The sequence below is a fragment of the Leucoraja erinacea genome, chromosome 15 (genome assembly GCF_028641065.1).
Source record: "Leucoraja erinacea ecotype New England chromosome 15, Leri_hhj_1, whole genome shotgun sequence".
Classification (NCBI taxonomy): Eukaryota; Metazoa; Chordata; class Chondrichthyes; order Rajiformes; family Rajidae; genus Leucoraja; species Leucoraja erinaceus.
Window position 1 is genome coordinate 32,502,708 of NC_073391.1, and position 23,095 is coordinate 32,525,802.

The 23,095-nt window shown below is 48.4% G+C and overlaps 1 protein-coding gene across 1 annotated transcript in view; it reads right to left on the minus strand.

The window, feature by feature from the left end:
* Nucleotides 1-23,095, minus strand: part of abcc2 (ATP-binding cassette, sub-family C (CFTR/MRP), member 2) — a 54,845-nt gene that overhangs the window by 20,784 nt on the left and 10,966 nt on the right. Inside the window, 14 exon segments of the mRNA XM_055647055.1 lie at nucleotides 150-279; nucleotides 1,606-1,738; nucleotides 2,782-2,965; nucleotides 3,827-3,994; nucleotides 4,919-5,095; nucleotides 6,131-6,257; nucleotides 8,572-8,638; nucleotides 10,382-10,466; nucleotides 11,371-11,517; nucleotides 12,860-12,997; nucleotides 14,184-14,249; nucleotides 17,059-17,313; nucleotides 18,569-18,746; nucleotides 20,203-20,381. Of these exon segments, the coding sequence (XP_055503030.1) occupies nucleotides 150-279; nucleotides 1,606-1,738; nucleotides 2,782-2,965; nucleotides 3,827-3,994; nucleotides 4,919-5,095; nucleotides 6,131-6,257; nucleotides 8,572-8,638; nucleotides 10,382-10,466; nucleotides 11,371-11,517; nucleotides 12,860-12,997; nucleotides 14,184-14,249; nucleotides 17,059-17,313; nucleotides 18,569-18,746; nucleotides 20,203-20,381 (2,034 nt within the window).

A 23,095-nucleotide genomic window follows, 5' to 3' on the forward strand; every position in this document is an offset into this window, starting at 1 on the left:
CAAGAACATTGTTAAAACTGTAAATGTTTAGAAGACCTTCAATGGAGGAAGCGGTGGGGGAAGTGAGAGGGAGGGGAGGGGGTAGGAAGGGAGGGGAGGGGTGGGAAGTATAAGCCACCGTCAGCAGTCCCCGTGCTGTCGAGCTTTACCTTGCCGGTTACCATGGTCTCATCCTCGATCAGCCTCTGACCTTTCACCATTTTCACGCTGCTCTCCTTGTGCGGCGGCAGCTTCCCCTTCCTCATGGACCTCCTGAGAGAGACTCTCACACTGCTCCTGCTGTGGAAATACAGCGACGGCAATCACTTCCCACACAACGGCAGCCACGTGGCGGCGGCAAGGTGGCACAGCGGTAGCGTTGCAGCCTCACAGCGCCAGAGACCCGGGTTCGATCCCGACCACGGACTCTGTCTGTATGGAGTTTGTATGTTCTCCCCATGACTGTGTGCTGCACTGGTTTCCACCCACTCTACAAAGACCTACTGGTTTGTGGATTAATTGGCCTGGAAGTTGTCTCTGAAGGGCCTGTTTCTGCACTGTATCTCCAAAGTCTAAAGTGACTGGTGTTTTCCCACCGACCAGTTTCCCACTGAGATGCCAAGCCGGAAAGAACAGATCAGGATGTCTCCTATGATTCACAATATCCAATTTCTAGAATCCTCTCGGGATGCGTCACACCTTGGTTTGGGAACAGCGCTGTCTAACACCACAAGAGTCATAGAGTCTAACAGCATGGAAACAGGCCCTTCAGCCAAAATTGCCCACAACAACCAACATGCCCTATCTAAGCTAGTTCCACCTGCCTGCATTTGGCCCATATCACTCTTAACCTATCCTATCCATGTACTTACATTTTTCTTAAATGTTGTGATAGTACCTGCCTCAACTACCTCCTCCAGTTGCTTGTTCCATGTACTCACCACCATTTGTGTAAAAATGTTGCCCTTCAGATTCCCAATAAATCTTTCCACTCTCACCTTAAAACTATCTTCTCTGTCTCTTGATTCCCCTACTCCCATGATCTTATACACCTCTGTTTAGACAGGCATTGGAGACAAGACTGGAGAATCAATTGGATCCCATCCCTTTAGATCTTTAGAATTTGAAGATACTGCGCGGAAACAGGCCCTTCGGCCCACCGAGTCAGTGATAATCCATACGCTAGTTCTATCCTAAGCACTGGGGACGATTTACAATTTTTACCAAAGCCAATTAACCTGCAAACCGGTACATCTTTGGAGTGTGGGAAGAAACCGGAGCACCTGGAGAAAACCCACGCGGTCACAAGGAGGACGTACAAAACTCCGTACAGGATCAAAGTCGTTGAATCATAAAGCATGAAAACAGGCCCGTTGGTCCAACATCTGGCGCTGTAAGGTAGCAACTTTACAGCTGTGCCACTGTGCCGCCCATCCCCCTCCCTCCCATCCCATCCATTTGGCCACTGATGGAATTCATGCACCCTCTGAACTCCCTCCACTGCCCCGGAGAATGTTTCGCGTTACACAGAGAGACGACTGTGACTTGGGCAAGAGTGTGGAATGTAGAGTCGCCCCACAGTCGCCTTGTCGATACGGCAGCAGGGGGTTCCCGCCCGGTGCTCACCTGCCCACCCTCCGCCTGGATCGTTCACTGAGCTCCCGCTTCAACTCCAGAGTCACCGCGTCACCGGGATCTTCATCCGCCATCGGCCCCAGCTCCTCGCCCACTGCCAAGTCCTCTTCCATCACCGCCTCCACTGAAAGTACAAGCACCGCGGAGTGAGAAAGGGCTGAACACCACAGAGGAAGCTCTCCGCTTTCCCCCCATCAGGGCTGGCACGGGAGAGGTGCTGCCTCACAGCGCCAGAGACCCGGGTTCAATCCTGACCACGGGTACTGCTTGTATGGAGTTTGAACCTTCACCCTGTGACCATGTGGGTTTTCACTGGGTGCTCCGGGACCCCCCCCCCCCTAGTGTACCCCCCCACCGCCACCCGGCATGGATTCGGTGTGCACCCCCACCCCACCCCACCACTGTATCTCTAAAGTCTAAAGGTTTGTCCCTAATTGGCTTCCAGTAAAATCTTTGTCTAAATTTCCTAAAACCCCTTAAATATTGTGAGATTGAAAGATCGCAGGTCGGAATGGATTTGGTGTTCTTTTCTTCCTGTTTCCCCACGCTGTCAAAGTCACCCCCCCCCAAACTTCCAGCTCCCCTTTGTCCCATCCTCCAAATCCCTTAAAGTTTGTGATTGAAAGATACCCGAAACGAAACGTCACCTATTTGTTTTTTCCCCCCACCCCACACCACCCCCCCATCCTCCCCCTCCATTACTCCCACCATCACTTTGAAGGGTCTCGAAACGAAACGTCACCTATCTGTGTTCTCCACAGATGCTGACTGCCCACTGCATTACTCTAGCACTTTGTGTTCTCTTAACTTTAGAGGTACGGAATGGAAACAAGTCCTTCGGCTCACCGAGGCCATGCCTACCATCGGTCACCCTTTCTCATCCACTCCCTACACACAAAGGGGCAGTTCACAGAGGGTCAATTAACCTTCAAACCCACACGTCTTAGGAGTGTGGGAGGAAACCGGAGCACCCGGGGAAAACCCACGCGGTCACGGGGAGAACGTGCAAACTCCACACACACAGACAGCACCCGAGGTCATGATGGAAGCCGGGTCTCCGGCGCTGTGCGGTGACGTCTCTACCCGCTGCGCCACAGTGTCGCCCTCCTTCTTCCTTTCCTCTGCCCGTGGGAACTGACAAGACGAGTGGTGGGGTTTGATCTCTACCTGTCGGCTCTCCCTCTCCCTTCTCTCTCCGATCCCCGTAGGTGTTCATGAAGTCTGCAAACGCCCCTCCGTTGGCCTTTAACGTCGGGTACGGCCCCACTTCAGACACGGCGCCGTTCACCAGGACCACAACCTGGTCTGTCGCAGGCAAGAAGGTGACGCTGTGTGTCACAAGAATTCGAGTCTATTCGAAAAGATAGCAACACCGTCAGGAATCCACAGGGAGTTTTGGCAATTAGTGTCATTAGGAAAGTTAATAATCTAGGAGCATGGATCACGTACAGGCAGAGGAGACTAGTTGATCTTGGGATCATGTTCGCCATGGACATTGCGGGCTGAAGGGCCATGGTCCTGTGCTGTACTGTTCTACGGTGCAATGGGGAGCTGAGATGGAACAGGCGACAATGGTCGATGCTCGACTCTGCATCTGCTGCCTCTGGATGGGAGTGGGTGACGGGACAGTGTAGAGGGAGCTTCACTCTGTATCTAACCCGTGCTGTCCCTGCCCTTTTTTTTTCAAAAAACAAGACCTCTTTAATCTGCAATGAAAATAAGAAATAGCTCCTTCGAGCAAAATCATATATTGACTTAACCTCTCCTCTATCAGAAGAAACTGTCAATCTAGGACATTATCGCATATGGACAAGGCAAGAGGCTGTGCAATGCTCTGTAAGGTAATGAATTGCTGATTATTGGGGTATAAGGACATGTGATTGAAAATTACATTTTGTGTGGAACGCGAGGAGATTTGTAGTCTGTATTGTTGTACTTGGAACCTGTCCTCCCACACCCGCCTGGCGAAATAAAGACGTTACTGTATTACTAACTTTTGTGTTGTTATCTGTTTGAAGCGAATCGGACTTTAACACCCTCATCCTTCTAAACTCCAGCGAGTAGAGGCCCAGTGCCATCAACATATCTAACTCATGCCATGGGTGTGTGTGACAGGACAGTGTGGAGGGAGAGCTTCACTCTGTATCTAGCCCCGTGCTATTGGCGTTAGGTGAACTCAACGCCTATGTTAGTCCCGCCGCCATTGACTTACCTTGCCCTTCAGGAGACCATTTGGACCGATCACCTTCTCGAAGATGTGCTTGCCCACATGGGCATCCACTGCAGATAGGGGGTCATCCAGGATGTAGATGTCAGCGCCGCTGTACACTGCCCGTGCCAGGCTGACCCGTTGCTTCTGCCCACCGCTCAGGTTGATGCCCTGCAGAAGACATCTCACAGTCAGCCATAGAGCCGCACCGTACTATCTCTCCAACTCAATACTGTATTCCAATTGATTTTGTCATTTCTCAAGGATGTTGCCCGGACTGCGAAAGGGACGGGTTGAGCAGGCTAGGACTTTATGCCTTGGAGCACAGGAGGATGAGGGGTGATCTTATTTTGGGTTTATAAAATCATGCGGGGAATCGATGGAGTAAATGCATAGACTTTTACCCAGAGTAGGAGAATTATGAACCAGGGGACATGTGTGAGATGGGATGATTTAACAGGAACCCGAGGGAGGGACTTTTCTTACACAAAGGGTGGTGGGTGTACGAATGAGCTGCCGGAGGAGGTAGTTGAGGCAGGTACTATCACAACATTTAAGACACATTTGGGCAGTAACATGGATGGATAAGACAGTGTTAGAGGGATATGGGCCAAATGCAGGCAGGTGGGACGAGAGTAGATGGAGGGTGTTGGCGGGTGTGAGCAAGTTGGGCCGAGGGGGCCTGTTTCCACGCTGTATAACTATGTATTCTCACTAAAAAGGCATAAAGAATTGCTTCACACACCTTAACAAATGCTGAAGCAAAGAACTGCAGATGCTGGTTAATAAACAAAAGGACACAAACTGCTGGAGTAACTCAACAGGTCTTAGAGTCATGAAATCATAGAGCGTGAAAACAGCCCCCTTTCCCCCAACTTGCCCACATGTCCCATCTACGCTAGTCCCACCTGTCCACGTTTGGCCCATATCCCTCTAAGCCTGTCCTATTTATGTTCAGGTTAGGCAGCATCTCTGGAAAACATGAGTAGGTGACACTTTGGGTCGGGACCCTTCCTCGGACAAACCTTCTCCCGAGCAAACTTTCTCCGACTCCCAACCCCACCCAGGAATTCCTATCTGGTCTCTCTCGTTTACCCTTTCTCCGATCTCCGTTAGATCTCCTGCTGGTAACAGCTCCAGGTCCTGAGGAAGGGCACAGGCCTCCAAGACTTCCTGGTACCTCGAGTCCTCCATCTTCATACCAAACAAGATGTTGTCCTGTATGGTGTCATTTTGGATCCATGCTTGCTGTGGAACGTAGGCAAATGTACCCTGAAACGCATGAGAGAATTCACAATACATTGGGCTATACCTACAGTACGGTGGCGCAGCGGTAGAGTTGCTGCCTCACAGCACCCGATTCGATCCTGATTGCGGGTGCCGTCTGTACGAGGTTTGAACATTCTCGCTGTGACTGCGTGGGTTTTCTCCGGGTGCTCCGGTTTCCTCCCACATTTCAAAGACGTGCGGGGTTGTAGGTTAATTGGCATCGGTAAAATTGTAAGTTGTCCCCAGTGTGTAGGATAGTGCATGGAGGTGTTCAAGATCCTGACGAGTATTGTCTTTAGAGTGCTCCCAGCCCAAAACTGTGCTGGTAAGTAGGTTCATTAGCCTTGGTAAATTGTGGGTGAGTGGCAGGGTGGTGGGGTGGTGGTGGGACGGAGTGTCAGAGTAGAATTAGTCTAAAGTTTAGCTTAGTTTATTGTCATGTGTACCGAGGTACAGTGAAAAGCTTTTTTGTTGCGTGCTATCCAGTCAGCGGAAATACTATACTTACAATCAAGCCGTCCACAGTGTGCAGATATAAGGATAAAGGGTATAATGTTTAGTGTAAGATAAAGTTCAATGAAGTTCAATTAAACATAGTCCGATAGTCTTCAATAAGGTAGATGGTAGTTCAGGACCGCTCTCTAGTTGGTGATAGGATGGTTCATTTGCCTGATAACAGCTGGGAAGAAACTGTCCCTGAATGTGGAGGTGTGCGTTTTCACACTCCTATATCTCTTGCCTGATGGGAGAGGGGAGAAGTGGGAGAGACTAGTCCTTGGTTAAGTGTAGATGGAATCAATGGAAGGGAGGTTGGTGTGCGTGATGGTCTGGGCTGTGTCCACAACTCTGCAATTTCTTGTGGCCATTGATGGCTGGTTGATGGCCTGCTTGGACTCAACGGGCCGAAGGGCCTGTTTCCATGCTGTATCTTTCTACAACTCTATGACAAACTGGACTGAGGGTCGGAGATAGTTCTCACCAAGCCACATGCCTCCCACAAACAGTCAATGGAGATGGATAACAGCGCATTGTCCGTACCTTGGTGTTGACACATCCTGTGATGTTCTCCATCTCGCCCAAGATGGCCGACATGAGAGAGGACTTGCCACATCCCACTGGGCCCACCACTGCTACTAGGCTGCCCCGCTTGAAGTCCAACGTAACACTGCAGGATGAATCGGCAGTAAAGAAGGCAAGTGCAATGTTAGCATTCATATCGAGAGGACTAGAATATAAAAGCAGTGATGTGATGTTGAGGCTTTATCAGGCGCTGGTGGGGCCACATTAGGAATATTGTGAGCAGGAGGGTGGTCAAAATCATAGCCCGGTCATGTAAAGGTCTTATGTTGCTGGCTCTTTCGTTAATCAGCTTAAATCTTCTCTTAACCCGTCAGCCACGAGAGACGGATTTGCTTTATTTAATCAACTTAACATGCCACATGTTAAACACTTTGCCAGTTACACAGGGCGGCAGTGGTAGAGTCGCTGCCTCACAGCGCCAGAGACCCGGGTCCAATCCTGACTAATGGGGGTTGTCTGTGCGGAGTTTGCACGTTCTCCCCGTGACCGCGTGGACTTTCTCCAGGTGCTACGCTTTCCTCCCACATTACAAAGACATGCGGGTTTGTAGGTTAATTGGCTTTTGGTAAATTAGCAAATTGTCCCAAGAGTGGAGGACAGTGCTAGTATACGGGGTGAATGCTGGTGGGCGCAGTGGGCCGAATAGCCAGTTCCCACACTGTATCTCTATAGTCTAAAGTGTACATCACTGACCATTTCATTGAGATACTCTCTCCCTGCTAACTGCCCCGAATACCCTCCCTTCAGTTTAGTTTCCTTTGACTATTAACCAATATTCTCACTGTGCTTATATTTGACTTCTAGTCCATTGCACTATCATTTCTTGTCACTTTCTTTCATGTCGGATGCAGAACATTAAACATAGAACAGTACAGCACAATGTCTGTGCCAAACATGATGCCAAGTTATACCAATCTCCTCTGCCTGCATGTGATGCATATCCCTCCATTCCCAGCATAACCATGTGCCCAACTAAAAACCTCTGAAAGGCCACTATCACATCTGCCTCCACCACTGCCCCCTGCAGCGCGTTCCAGGCAACCACCACTCTGCGTACAAAACCTGGACCCGTACATCGTTAAACTTTCCCCCTCTAACCTTGTAGTTATGTTCATATGTCATGGGGGCGGATATTAAGCCAATCAGCCCGCTGAGTCTATGCCACCATTCGGTCATGGCTGATCGATCTTTCCCTCTCAACCCCATTCTTCTGCCTTCTCCCCATAACCCCCGACACCCTTACTAATCAAGAGCCTGTCAGTCTCTGCTTTAAAAATACCCTATGCCCTCTAATCTTTGATATTTCCACCCTGGGTAAATGGTTCTAACTGTTCACCCTACCTATGCCTCACATCATTTATATACATCCAGCAAAACTCCCCTAAACCTCCAACACTCCAGAGAAAACAACCCTTCCATGGATCAATGGAGGCAGATGATTGATAAGTATCAGATGAATAGTGTCAGTGATAGTGTCAGAGGGATAGTGTCAGTGTCATAGTGTCAGAGGGATAGTGTCAGTGATAGTGTCATAGTGCCAGGTTGATAGTGTCAGGTTTATAGTGTCAGACCGATAGTGTCAGACCGATAGTGTCCAATTGATAGTCAGTGATAGTGTCAGCGATAGTGATAGTGCAGACAGAGGTGTCAGATCGATAGTGTCAGTGATAGTGTCAGAGTGATAGTGCAGAGTGATGGTGTCAGAGTGATAGTGTCAGAGTGATAGTGTCAGAGTGATAGTGTCAGAGTGATAGTGTCAGAGTGATCGTGTCAGAGTGATAGTGTCAGTGATGTGTCAGTGTCAGAGTGATGGTGTCAGAGTGTTAGTGTCAGAGTGAGAGTGATAGTGTCAGAGTGATAGTGTCAGAGTGATCGTGTCAGAGTGATAGTGTCAGAGATAGTGTCAGAGTGATAGTGTCAGAGTGGTAGTGTCAGAGTGATAGTGTCAGAGTGAGTGATAGTGTCAGAGTGATAGTGTCAGAGTGGTAGTGTCAGAGTGATAGTGTCAGAGTGATAGTGTCAGAGTGATAGTGTCAGAGTGATAGTGTCAGAGTCGATAGTGTCAGTGATAGTGTCAGAGTGATAGTGTCAGAGTGGTAGTGTCAGAGTGATAGTGTCAGAGTGTTAGTGTCAGAGTGTTAGTGTCAGAGTGTTAGTGTCAGAGTGATAGTGTCAGAGTGATAGTGTCAGAGTGATAGTGTCAGAGTGATGTCAGAGTGTGTCAGAGTGAACGTGTCAGAGTGAACGTGTCAGAGTGACAGAGTGATGGTGTCAGAGTAAACGTGTCAGAGTGATGGTGTCAGAGTGACAGGTGATTGAGAGACGTGATTGATCCCACGATTGACGTGTGTCAGATTGTGATGGGGTGCTGGGCATCAGGTCACTGCGGGATAACTCACTCCTTGATTGTTGGGTCTCCACTTCTGTCCCAGGAGAAGCTTGCATCCGTGAAGCTGACCGCCGACTCTGCAGGAAAGAACAGTTCCTTATTCCTTTCACACCCAACAAATGTCAGTGAAATGTCAATACCCCTCATGAATGCATAGTTTGGCAATGCCGTGTATAATCGCATAGAGATATCCTTAATCTGAAATCCAGAGTCCAGGCCGACCATCGAGTCACCCGTTCACACTGGTTCCATCACTGGTTTCACTCTGTCACCCAACTTTCACAAACCATTCCCGACACACATGTGGCAATTTTACAGAAGGCCATTTAACCTACAAATCCACAATCCCTTTGGGGCGTGGGGGGGAAATCCAAAGAACCCAGAAGAACCCCACATGGTCACGAGGTGAATGTGCAAACTCCACAACAGACAGCACCCGAGGTCAGGTTCGAATCTGGGTCTCTGGCTCCATGAGGCAGCAGTTCTACCCGCTGAGCTGCCACTGTGCTATTGAGTTGGATGCGATCCCCTCATTGGGGTTGCCTGCATGTAGAAGGGCAATAAACTATCCCAGCTCTGGCAATGACTAGTTGACCATCGTCATTGGCCTTGTTCCCATTTGGTCTATTGATCCTGTTGAGGTGAGGTGGTTAGACCATAACTAGTTGAACTATCGCCCAATAGATTGTCCATGGGCTTCAATATGCCACACTGCAGGGCCACCTTAATTGATTGATTGGAGATTGATTCTCAGGCACAGCACGCAATCAGGCCCTTCGGCCCACCGTTTCCATGCTGACCAACAATCACACTAGTTCCATGTTCTCACTTTCTCATCTACTCCTTACACACTAGGGGTCAATTAACAAAGGGCCAATCAACCTACAAACTCGCACATTCGGGATGTGGGAGGAAACTTTGTGAGGATGTTGCCAGGACATGAGGGCCTGAACTATATAGAAACATAGAAAATAGGTGCAGGAGGAGGCCATTCGGCCCTTCGAGCCAGCACCACCATCCATTATGATCATGGCTGATTGTCCCCAATCTATAACCAGTGCCTGCCTTCTCCCCATATCCCTTGACTCCACTAGCCTCTAGAGCTCGATCTAGCTCTTTCTTAAATCCATCCATGACTTGGCCTCCACTGCCCTCCGTGGCAGAGAATTCCGTAAATTCACAACTCTGGGTGAAAAAGTTTTTTCTCACCTCAGTCTTAAATGACCTCCCCTATATTCCAAGACTGTGGCCCCTGGTCTGAGACGTATAAGTCGAGGTTGAGCAGACTAGGACTTTATTAGGGGAATCAAGAACCAAAGAACATAGGTTTAAGGTGAGGGAGGGGAAAGATTTAATAGGAACCTGAGGGACAACCTTTTCACACAAAGGGTGATGATGGGTATATGGAATGAGCTGCCGGAGGTAGTTGAGGCAGGTACAATTGCAACATTTAAGAAGCATTTAGACAGTTACATGGATAGGATAGGTTTAGTGAGATATGGTGAGACGCAGTTGGGACGAGTGTAGATGGGATATGTTGGCCGTTGTGGGCAGGTTGGGGCGTAGGGGCCCATTTCTAGCTGTATGACTCTGCGACTCTGACAGCACCCGAGGTCAGGATTGAGCCGGGTCACTGGGGCTGTGAGGGAGCAGCACTACCCGCTGCGCCAGCGCGGTTTGTTCAGCCAACTGGTTATTTGTCATAGAACCTCATGTTTCCACCCATTCTTGGCGATGATGGACAACCCACTCCGGCTTGAGGTTAGCTCGAGCCTCCCACAATACGTTGGGTGATCTAACATGGTATTGTGCCAGTGTACCGTAGGTGGGGTCGTGGTGGATTGCAGATATGTCCAAGTCCTCATCTCCCAGGAAGTTCTCAAGCCGTTTGCAGGAAACGGTGGCCTAGGGGTAGAAGAAATATAAAAAAACAGAGCAGTGCAACACAGGGACAGGCCCTTCTGCCCACAATGTCTGTGCTATACACAACGTCACCCTCAGTGTAAACAACTAGCCCCGCACATCTTCTTAAAACGTTGCCCTTCTCACCTTAAAGTTACGTCCTCTAGTCTGTGACATTTCCACCCTGAGGTTAATTTCTACCCTATCTCTGCCTCTCATCATTTTACATACTTCTATCTGCTCCTATCTGCTCTCCCCTCAACCTGGCGTTCCAGAGACAAAAATCCAAGATTGTCCAGTCTCTCCTTATTCCGAATACCCTCTGATTCAGGCTGGATAACAGTAAATCTCTTCCAGCTTTATTCTCCCCCCCCGTCCCCCCGTCCCCAGTCCCCCCCCCACCCACCCCCCCTCTCTCTCCCTCCCTTTAATCAGACTGATGAAGGGTCCCAACCCGAAACGTCACCCATTCTTTTTCTCCATGGATGCTGCCTGACCCGCTGAGTTACTCCAGCACTTTGTGGCCTTTTGTGTAAACCAGCATCCGCAGTTCCTTGTTTCCACATTCTGGTGAACCTTTGTGGTAATCCTCAGGCTAATCTTTGTACTGTAGACTTCAGAGATACAGCGCGGAAACAGGCCCCCCTTCAGCTCACCGTGTCTACGCCAACCAGTGATCACCCCATACAATAGAACTATCCTACACTCTAGGGAGAATTTACAATTACAGAAGTAATCTACGAATCTGTACTTCTGTACGGAGTGTGGGAGGAAATCTGGAGCACCCTAAGAAAACCCACGCAGTCACAGGGAAAATGTACAAACTCCATACAGACTGCACCCATGGTCAGGATCAAACCCGGGTCCCTGGCACACTAAATGTTGGACTTATTCCCGCAGATCTTACCTGGACTATCGATGAGATAAGCATGGGCATCATCACGAGAGGGAACCTCATTATGTTGAAGATGGAGATGGAGGTGAAAGCTTTCCCCGCATCTAGAACGTTGTTCTCGTCGACAGCCAGGTAGACGGCAAAGCTGACCAGAGACACCTGTGGAACATGGACCTGCGTCAATCATTGCACAACAACTTCACTGTAAACACCAACCCTATGCAGCATTCTGCCTGGTGCCAAACAAAACAACAGTGCGTTCAACGCTTCGTTATGACCACATGTATCGTGAAACAGTGAAGGACTTTTTTTGCATACGGCTCAGTAAATTATTACTGAAGCAGCCATGTACGGAGCATTCAGGAATAGCGCAGTGGGTAGAGTCACAAATTCACAGCGCCAGAGATCCAGGTTCAATCTTGACCTCGGGGGTTGTCTGTATGCGAGGGTTTCCTCCCACACCCCAAAGATGTGTGGGTTTATAGATTAATTGGCCCTCTGTAAATTGCCCCTAGCGTGTAGGGAGTGGATGAGAAAGTGGGATAACATAGATAGAACTAGTGTGAGCAGGTCATTGATGGCCGGCATGGATCTGGTGGGCTGAAGTGCCCATTTCCACATATCTCTAAGCTAAACTAAAATTTAATATTTCACATTTGGCCAGGAACATTATCAGGAAAAGTTGAGAGGGATATGGGCCAAATACAGGCAGGTGGGTCTGGTGTAGATTGGACATCATGTTTGGCATGGACATGTTGGGCTGAAGGGTCTGTTTCCATTCTGTGTGACTATAAATCTATAATCTTCTTACTTGATCTCTTTCCTCCTTCAAGGCACCTTTTAAAACCCATCTGGCCATATATTTCCATACCACTCTTTGATACATTTCACCATGTTAAAAACACAGCACATTCACGTAAGACTTTATTCCTTGGAGCACAGGAGGATGTGCTGATCTTATACGATCATGAAAGAAAAAGATCAGGTAAATGCAGTCTTTTGCCCAGAGTAGGGGAATTGGGAACAAGATTCCTCCCACATTCCAAAGACGTACAGGTTTGTAGGTTAATTGGGTTCTGTAAAAAATTGTCCCTAGTGTGTAGGATGGCGCTAGTGTGCGGGGATCGCTGGTCGGTGCAGACTCGGTGGGACTGTATCTTTAAACTAAACTAAAGAGGTCATAGGTCCAAGGTGAAGGGGAAAAGGTCTAATAGGAACCTAAGGAGTAACTTCTTTACACAAAGGGTGGTGAGTGTATGGAATGAGCTGCCGGAGGAGGTCGTTGAGGCATGTACTATCATAAGGTGTAAGAGACATTTGGAGAGGTACGTGGATAGGAAAGGTTTAGAGGGATATGGGCGAATAGCGAGCAGGAGGGACTAGTGCAGATTAGGGAGATTGGTCAGTGTGGGTGGGCAAGTTGAGCCGAACAGCCTGTTCCCACAATGTATGACTCTATGACTCGAAGACATCCTGAAACAATAGCATAGACAATACCTACCAGGAACGGTGTACAGGTGACAAGGAAAATGGCCACACCCAGCAAGTACGAAGACTTCTTTATCATTTTCAACTCGTTCTCCCTTATGCCACAAATTTGATTTTCAAATGACGGTTCCCAAGCATAAAATTTCATAACCTAATAAAATAAACAAAAAATTAGCAACATTCTGGGAAACGTCAGGGCCAACAAAGTGCTGGAGGATTCGGGCGGCACGGTGGCGCAGCAGTAGAGCTGATGCCTCACAACACCAAAGACCTGGGTTCGATCCTGACTACGAGTGCTGTCTGTTTGGAGTTTGTACGTTCTATGTACTGAGGTAGAGTGAAATTCATTTTTTGCATACAGTTTAGCAAAATTATTACTATACATAAATACAATCCCAGATTAAGAACAAACTGTGTTGAAATAGCCCACTGTGAGCGTATACAAGAGTTGCCACGTTTGGAGCCATTTTCAAACTCTTTGGACTTTAGACTTTACTTTAGAGATACAGCACGGAAACAGGCCCATCGGCCCACCGAGTCCAGGCCGACCAGCAATCAACTCATCCAACACAATAGCACTGTCCTACACACCAAGGACAAATTACAATTTTACCAACGCCAATCAACTTACAAACCTGCATATCTTTGGAATGTGGGAGGAAACCGGGGCACCCGGAGAAAACCCACACAGTCACAGGGAGAACGTGCAAACTCCGTACAGACAGCGGCCAAGGTAAAGATCAACACCAGGTCTTTGGTGCTGTGAGGCAGCAACAGTACTCTATACTAATCATTATTCACTTTATCCTGTACAATGTGGATGGCTCGATTGTAATCATGTGTAGTCTTTCTGCTCACTCGATAGCACACAACAAAAAGCTTTAAGGGGCTGTCCCACTGTACGAGCTAATTCAAGAGCTCTCCCGAGTTTCCCCCGATTTGAACTCGGAGAATTACGGTAATAGCCGCTCGTAGGTACTCGGGGCTCTCGTGGACGTTTTTCAACATGTTGAAAAATCTTCATGCGTCTTCACGAGCTTACGTATTTCCCGAGTACCTGCCGTTAGTGTTACAAGCCGCTAAGAGACGTCCCGAGCTCCGACATAGCCGCTAGGTACATTCTAAGTGCTTACCACGAGTTTGATTTTTTTTAAATCTCGGGAGAGATCTTGAATTAGCTCGTACAGTGGGACAGCCCCTTTACATTGTGCCACAGTACGTGACAATAAACTAATTTAAACTCGACCAGTGCGCCACCCTACCCCAAATTTTAACCCCTCACACATCACACTCCTCCCACACAGTCCACCCTCCAACCTCCACCCCCAGTGAATTACCTTAATCCCATTCAGAATGTCAGTCATTAGTTTCATCCGCCGATCTTTGTGCTTCATGTTTTTCACCTGTGGAAATATCAGGTCAAGTTAAGATGGCCTGAAATGATTTGACTCAGTCCAGTTTAACGACAGGATTCTGCCCTTGCCCTTTTGTCAAGTATTGTTGGGGGATGGAGCATTGTGTTCAGTTTTGGTCACGCTCCTGTAGGAAGGATGTCGTGAAGCTAACCATCCACTCACCAACTAGAGAGCGGACCAGACCTACCATCTCAAAAAGTCAAAAGTCAAAGTAGCCTTTATTGTCATTCAGACCTTGTGGTCGGAACAAAATTTTGTTGCCTTGCAATCCTACATATAGTAAAAATGACAAAAACATACAATAAACACAAATTAACATCCACCACAGTGAGTTCACCAGGCACCTCCTCACTGTGATGGAAGGCAAAACCTCACTGGAGACCCTCAGACTATCTTTAATCGGACTTTACTGGACTCTGTCTTGCACTCAACATTATTCCCTTCACCCTGTATCTGTACACTGTAGATTCTACACGATTATAAACTAAACTAAACCTGGAAAGAGTGCAGAGAAGATTTATGAGGATGTTGCCAGGACTATAGGGAGAGATAGGGTAGGCTAGGACTTTATTCCTTGGAGTGCAGGAGGCAGAGGGGTGGTCTCATAGAGGAGTCATGAGAGGAATAAATAGGGTGAAAGCACAGGGTCCCTTAACCAGAGTAGGGGAATCAAAAGCCAGAGGACATAGGTTTAAGGTGAGATGGGAAAGATTTAATAGGAACCTGGGGGGTAACATTTTGGCACAAAATGTGGTGGGTGTATGGAATGAGCCGCCAGAGGAAATAGTTGTGGAAGTTACTATAACAATGTTTAAAAGACATTTTGACAGGTACATGGATAGGGAAGATTTAGAGGGATATGGATGGAATATGCTGGCAAGTTGGGCCAAAGGGCCTGCTTCCATGTTGTAAGATTCTATCACTGTGACTGCTAGAAAGAGTGCAGAGAAGATAAATGAAGATGTTGCCAGGAATTAAGGGCCTGAGCTATAGGTAGAGGATTGGCAGGGTCGGACTTTTTTCCTTGGAGCGCCGGAGGATGAGGAGTGATCTCAATGCTCAACAGTCAATGGTTTCTTTATTGTCACGTGTACTGATATACAGTGAAATATAGGTCCAGCTTTTAATGGCCAGTATTTTACTGATGAGAATTTATTTATCCTTGTAAATCTTCTCTGCACCCTTCCTGGCTTGCTAATATCTTTCCTCTAACATAGTGCCAGAACTGAACATATACTCTAAATGCGGCCTCACCAATGTCTTATACAACATGACCTCCCAACTTCTATACTCTACACTCGAGTCTGAGTGAGGGTCTCGACATAGAAATATAGAAAATAGGTGCAGGAGGAGGCCATTCGGCCCTTCTAGCCAGCACTGCCATTCATGGTGATCATGGCTGATCGTCCCCTATCAATAACCCGTGCCTGCCTTCTCCCCATATCCCTTGATTCCACTAGCCCCTAGAGCTCTATCTAACTCTTAAATCCACCCAGTGATTTGGCCTCCACTGCCCTCTGTGGCAGGGAATTCCATAAATTCACAACTCTCTGGGTGAAAACGTTTTTTTACAATTCAGTCTTAAATGACCTCCCCTTTATTCTAAGACTGCGGCCCCTGGTTCAGGACTCGCCCATTGGGAACATTGGAAACATTTTTCCTGCATCTAGCTTGTCCAGTCCTTTTATAATTTTATATGTTTCACCGAGGTCAGGCTAACTGGTCTATAATTCCCCGTTTTCTCTCTCGCTCCTTTCTTGAAAGTGGGATAACATTAGCTATCCTCCAATCCACAGGAACTGATCCTGAATCTATTGACTCGAAACGTCACCTATTCCTTTTCTCCAGAGATGCTGCCCGACACATAGAGTTACTCCAGTATAGGGTGATTTCACGAAAGGTCACTGGAGCGTAGATCCGCACCCACGTGACCGAAAATCTCAACTGGAGTACATGTTATACATCGTTACATGTTAGTGAATGGGAAAACACGCACTTTCCCACCCGTTAAAAACATGGAAAACGGACGATATTTGAGCTGAAATTTTCTGTGCTAGTTGGGGTGACCGTGAAGCACAGCGACCTAAATTTTCAAACAAAAAAAAAAAAAGAAAGTAAGGTAATTACAAGAGGGAACTGAAGGTGGAAAAACAGCGGAAGTGAACAGCGGACATTTGCCGTGGAGATTTAAAGATCCAAAATATCGGGAATTATCGCGTTTGCTCGCTGAATTTCATCAAAAGTAAGTTAATAATGCCTTACTTTTGATGAAATTCAGCGAGCAAACGCGATAATTCCCGATATTTTGGATCTTTAAATCTCCACGGCAAATGTCTGCTAAGCACTTCCGCTGGATTGGCACCTTCAGTTCCCTCTTGTAATTACCTTACTTTCTATCTTTTTTTTGCCTGAAAATTTAGGTCGCTGTGCTTCACGGTCACCCCGACTAGCACAGAAAATTTCAGCTCAAATATCGGCCGTTTTCCATGTTTTTAACGGGTGGGAAAGTGCGTGTTTCCCCATTCACTAACATGTACCGATGTATAACATGTACTCCAGTTGAGATTTTCGGTCACATGGGTGCGGATCTATGCTCCCGTGACCTTTCATGAAATCACCCTATTTTGTGTCTCTCTCCTATACTCAATACTCTGACTGATGAAAGCCTTTCTGACCACCGTATCTACCTGTGACTTCAGTGACATCCGTGGTGTAATAGGATGACTGCAACTGAACGGAGCACTCCACTGCCGACTACCCCGCGACAAAGACCCCTCACCGAGTGACGCCACCTCACCTCCAGGGCCCTGCCTTTGCTGGCCAAAAACCCGTTGATGGGAATGAGCAGGACCATGACGGCAAAGCCGGCCAGGACGGCGGGCCCGAGCTCCTGCCACAGGAAGGCGATGCCGACCAGAATCTGCAGCGGAGCCGACCACAGCAGGTGGATGAAGTTGGTGACGTCGTTAAATCGCTGAGCATCCACCGCCATCAGGTTGACAATCTCCCCCACTGTGCACTCCTTCCGCGCTGCGTTAGACACGGTCAGGGCCTGTTGGGGGAGAGAGAGGGGAGCTGGGCTGAGCTACAATCCCACACCTACTAAAACAGACCGTGGTTCACATAGAACATAGCACGAATGGTGGCACAATGGGAGTGTTGCTGCCTCACAGAGCCAGAGGCCCAGCTTCCATCCCGACCAGGGGCGCTGTCTGTACAGAGTCTGTACGTTCTCCTGTGACCTCGTGTGTTTTCGCTGAGATCTTCGGTTTCATCTTACACTCCAAAGACGTACAAGTTTTGAAAGTTAATTCTCTTGGTGTATATGTAAATTGTCCCTAGTATGTGTAGGATAGTGTTAATGTGCTGGAGTCGCTGGTCGGTGCAGACTCGGTGGGCCGAATGGCCTGTTTCCGCTCTGTATCTCCAAGCTAAACTGGAGGTGTGTATTTTCATACTTCTGTACCTCTTGCCCGAGGGGAGAGGGGAGAAGAGGGAGTGACTGGGATGAGACTGGTCATTGATTATGCTGGTGGCCTTGCCGAGGCAGCGTGACGTATAAATGGTGTAAATGGAAGGAAGATGGACACAAAATGCTGGAGTAACTCAGCGGGACAGACAGCATCTCCAGAGAGAAAGAATGGGTGACGTCTCGGGTCGAGACCCTTCTGCAGCCTGAAGAAGAGTCTCGACCCAAAACGCCACCCGTTCCATCTCTCCGGAGATGCTGCCTGTCCAGCTGAGTTACTCCAGCGTTTTGTGTCTATCTTCGGTTCAAACCAGCATCTGCAGTTCCTTCCTACACAATGGAAGGGAGGTTGGTTTGTGTGATGGCCTGGGCTGCGTCGGTGAGCTTTGGCGGCGGCAGTGGGGCCTTGTGGCCGACAGAGCCTCGAGGCGGTGGTGGTGAAGCCTCGCCGGTCAGCCCGCTATCGGTGGTTGATGAGAGCGCAGGGGAACCATCTTGAGGGAAGGGGGAAGAACAATGGAGGAGCCAGGCATGGGGGTGGGGGGGAAGGCTAACAATGGAGGTCCCCGGAGTGGGGGAGGGGAGGGGGGGGGGGGAAACATACAGTGGAGCTGGCGGGGGGGGGGAGGGGGTAATTTATAGAATTGCCAGTGCCATACGTGGCGACCACTTGCATACCTTGGGTAGGAAAGCAAAGGATTTAATTGTGCCGTGTCACATGTGACAATGAAGTTTCCACTCCACAACTCTCTGTGATTTGTTGCGGTCTTGGATGGAGCTGTTCCCAAACCATGCCGCGAGGCATCCCGATAAAATTTTTCTTTCTCTGCTAACTCACCTTCTTGTAGACGGCGGCTGTGATGGCAGTCCGGACTCGCATGCCAAGCAGGAAGCAACACTGGAAGTACTGCTGCAGCAGCAGTGACTGAACGATAGCCAAGACAAACAGCAGCACCGCGTATAAGTAGCCTTTCCACGCATAGACGGACGTGTCTTCTGTAAACGAAACCAGCAGCCTGCTCAGTAAAGAAAAGCACCATTAGGAAGTTCGGCATGTCCCCAACAAGCCTCACCGACGTCCACAGACGCGCTGTAGAAAGCAACTTATCGGGATGCATCACAGCATGGCTTGGGAACAGCTCCATCCAAGACTGCAAGAAATTGCAGTGAATCGTGGATGCAGCCCAGACCAGACCATCACACAGACCAACCTCCCTCCCATTGACTCAATTTACACCATACGCTGCCTCGGCAAAGGCCACTAGAGTAATCAAGGACCTTTCTCACCTCCAGTCATTCCCTCTTCTCCCCTCTCCCATCAGGCAGAAGCGTGAAAACACACACCTCCTGATTCAGAGACTGCTCTCTTGCCAGCTGTTATCAGGCAGCTGAACCATTGGACTTTAACTTGCACTAAACGTTATTCCCTTTATTCTGTATCTGTACATTATGGACAACTCGATTATAATCATGTATAGTCTTTTCGCTGACTGGGTAGCACACAACATAAAAACCTTTCATGTGTACATTGGTACCAGTATCAATATTAAAACTAAACTAAGCTAAACTAAACAGAGTGCTAAACAGTGTAACTTAAGACAGCACAATGGTGCAGCGGTAGAGCTGCTGCCTTCCAGTGCCAGAGGCCCGGGTTTCATCCTGATCTCGGATGCTGTCTGCACGGAGTTTGTACGTTCTCCCTGTGACCACCTGGGTTTCTTCTGGGTGCTCCAGTTTCCTTCCCCATCCCTAAGACATGTGGTTAAGAAGGAACTGCAGATGCTGGAAAATCAAAGGTACACAAAAAAGCTGGAGAAACTCAGCGGGTGCAGCAGCATCTATGGAGCGAAGGAAATAGGCAACGTTTCGGGCTGAAACCCTTCTTCAGTCTGGTCTGAACCCAGTCTGAAGGAGGGTTTCGGCCCGAAACGTTGCCTATTTCCTTCGCTCCATAGATGCTGCTGCACCCGCTGAGTTTCACCAGCTTTTTTGTGTACCCAAGACATGTGGGCTTGTAAGTTAATTGGCTTCTGTAAATTGCCCCCCTAGTATGTAGGATAGAACTAACTGCGAACGGATGATTGCTGATCAGCGTGGACTGGGTGGGCCGAAGGGCCTGTTTCCACGTTGTATTTTGACACTAAACTAAACCAAAGATAAGACACAAAATCCTGGAGTAACTCAGCGGGTTAGGCTGTATCCCTGGAGAAAAGGAATAGCAACGTTTCAGGTTGGGACCCTTCTTCAGACTAAATACACTGGATGAACTAAAGCAGCTGGCCGAATTATTGATTGATTGATTGACTGATTGATTAACTGATTGATCGATTTATACTCTATCCCATGTGACATGTCACAGAGAAATCTTTCATCTTGCAAACCACACACAAGTTATGCAAAGAGTCACCACGGAAAGTTACAAAGTGTTCGGTGAGGCATGCCGGAGCTGAATCGCTGTGTGCCTCCACTTACTTTAGCAGCTGGGGGCTGGTAAAGAGAAGGCCGTCGTGACAAATCTTGAAGAACACGCCCTTGAGGAGGATGGAGCGGTAGGTTTTCAACATGGCCAGCACCAGCCACCCCGTCGCCCCTCGTGCCGCTGACTTCTCCTTCCCGCCCTTTTTCCTTCTGTCCTTCCCGCTCTTTTCGTCCTTAAGCGCGGGAAGGGAACACAGAATTGACAACAGTGAGCAAGACAACACAAGCTGTGTCCTTCCCCGAAAAAAAAACTTTATCCAAAATGAAAATAGATACAAGGCAAAAACTCTTCATACATTCTCTATACTTTCGATATATGTGTACAACGGGCAAAGTTTAAAGGAGACGTGTGGGGCTTTTATTTACACAGAGGGTGGTGGGTACCTGGAACCTGCTGCCAGGGGTGGAGGAGACAGATGTGATAGTGGTGTTGAAGAGACTTTTGGATAGACAGGAATGGAGGGAGATGGATCACGTGCAGGCACATAAGATGTGGTCTTGGCTTTATGTTCGGCACGGGCATTGTGGGCTGAAGGGCCTGTTCCTGTGCTATGTATAGACTTTAGACCTTTGTGATGGGGCAGAAACAGGCCATTCGACCCACCCTACCTGGACCAACCAACAATCAACCAGTTCACTACTTCTAACTAGAAACAGTGTATAATTTACAGAAGCCAATCAATCTACAAATCTTTGCGTTTTTGGAGTGTAGGAGGAAACCGGAGCACCCGGACAAAACCCACGTGGTCACAGGGAGAACGTGCGAACTCTGTGCCGTAGTCAGGATTGAACCTGGGTCTCTGGAGCTATAAGGCAGCAACTCCACAGCTTGGCCACCGTGCCGCCCTGTAATGGCTGATGTAAGAGGGAATTGCAGATGTTGGGAGAGGGGAGAAGAGGGAGTGACCAGGGTGAGACTGGTCCTTTGATTATGCCGGTGGCCTTGCCGAGTCAGCGTGAAGTGTCGACGGAACTATAGTAATGTTCTGGAACGTCGCAGGCGAACATAACTGATGTTGGTTTATTATTATCAAATGTACCGTGACACAGTGAAAAACGTTTGTTTGTGTGCTATCCAATGAGACAGATAATATTATGCAATCATGAGTACAATCAAGCCGGACACAAGTGCGGCAGGTGGAGTGAAGAGAAAAGTACCAGAGAGCAGAATATAGTTCTCAGCGTTGTGTGGTAACAGTTCCAGGGACAAAGTCCAATGTCCGCAATGACGTAACCCCAGCTTGTAAAAGGACCTACTTATGTTAAGCTAGAAAAAGTGCAGAGCAGATTTACAAGGTTGTTGCCAGAACTCCAGGGCGTAGGCAACTGCAAAAGGTCGGGCAGCCTAGGACTTTATTCCTTCGAGCGCTGGGGTGGGTGGGGGGAGTGGGGAGTGGGGGGGGGGGGGGGGGGGGGTGATTGCACTGGGGTGGGGGGGGGGGGGGATTTGATGATTTCATAAATATAAGATCATGAAGGGAATTGACCGGGTGAATATATACACACTTTTACCCAGAGTAGGGGACTCAAGAACCAGAGGACATTGATTTAAGGTGAGAGGGGAAAAACTTAATAGGAAACTAATGCCCCTGTCCCACTTAGGAAACCTGAACGGAAACCCCTGGAGACTTTGCGCCCCACCCAAGGTTTCCGTGCGGTTCCCGGAGGTTTCAGGTGGTTGCCGGAGGTTGCAGGTAGTGGAAGCAGGTAGGGAGACTGACAAAAACCTTCCGGAAACCTCCAGGAACCGCACGGAAACCTTGGGTGGGGTGCAAAGTCTCCAGAGGTTTCCGTTCAGGTTTCCTAAGTGGGACAGGGGCATTGGGAACCGAAGGATGGTGGGTGTGTTGGACGAGCTGCCAGAGGAGGTTGCTCAGGCAGGTACAATAACATCATTTAACAGACACTTGGACAGGTACATGGATAGGAAAGGTTTAGAAGGGTATGGGCAGAATTCCCTGGGCCGAGCCACATGCCCCATCTACACTCGTCCCACCTGCCTGTGTCGGTTACAAACCCCTCTAAACCTGTCCTATCCACGCACCTGTCCAAATGTCTCTCTCCTTCCAGAAACCAGAAATGAATCTGATTTTTGTTCAGTTGTATCTTGTAATCAACATTGTTGCCAATAATGTGGCTTCCTCGACTTATATGACACTTAAAGCAGAGTTTTCTGTAAATTCACTTTGTGCTTCTGCCTCAGTTACTTCGTCTACAGCTTGGTCCATACACCCACCACCCTTTGTGTGAAAATGTTGCCACTCAGGTTCCTATTAAATCTTTTCCCCCTCAACTGAAAGCTATGTCCTCTGGTTCTTGATTCCTGGGCAAGAGACTCTGTGCATTCACCCGATTCCTCTCGTGATTTTGCACACCTCGATAAGATCATAGAAACATAGAAATTAGGTGCAGGAGTAGGCCATTCGGCCCTTCGAGCCTGCACCGCCATTCAATGTGATCATGGCTGATCATCCCTCAGTATCCTGTACCCGCCTTCTCTCCATACCCTCTGATCCCTTTAGCCACAAGGGCCACATCTAACTCCCTCTTAAATATAGCCAATGAACTGGCCTCAACTACCTTCTGTGGCAGAGAATTCCAGAGATTCACCACTCTCTGTGTGAAAAATGTTTTCCTCATCTAGGTCCTAAAAGATTTCCCCCTTATCCTTAAACTGTGACCCCTTGTTCTGGACTTCCCCAACATCGGGAACAATCTTCCTGCATCTAGCCTGTCCAACCCCTTAAGAATTTTGTAAGTTTCTATAAGATCCCCCCTCAATCTTCTAAATTCTAGCGAGTACAAACCGAGTCTATCCAGTCTTTCTTCATATGAAAGTCCTGACATCCCAGGAATCAGTCTGGCGAACCTTCTCTGTACTCCCTCT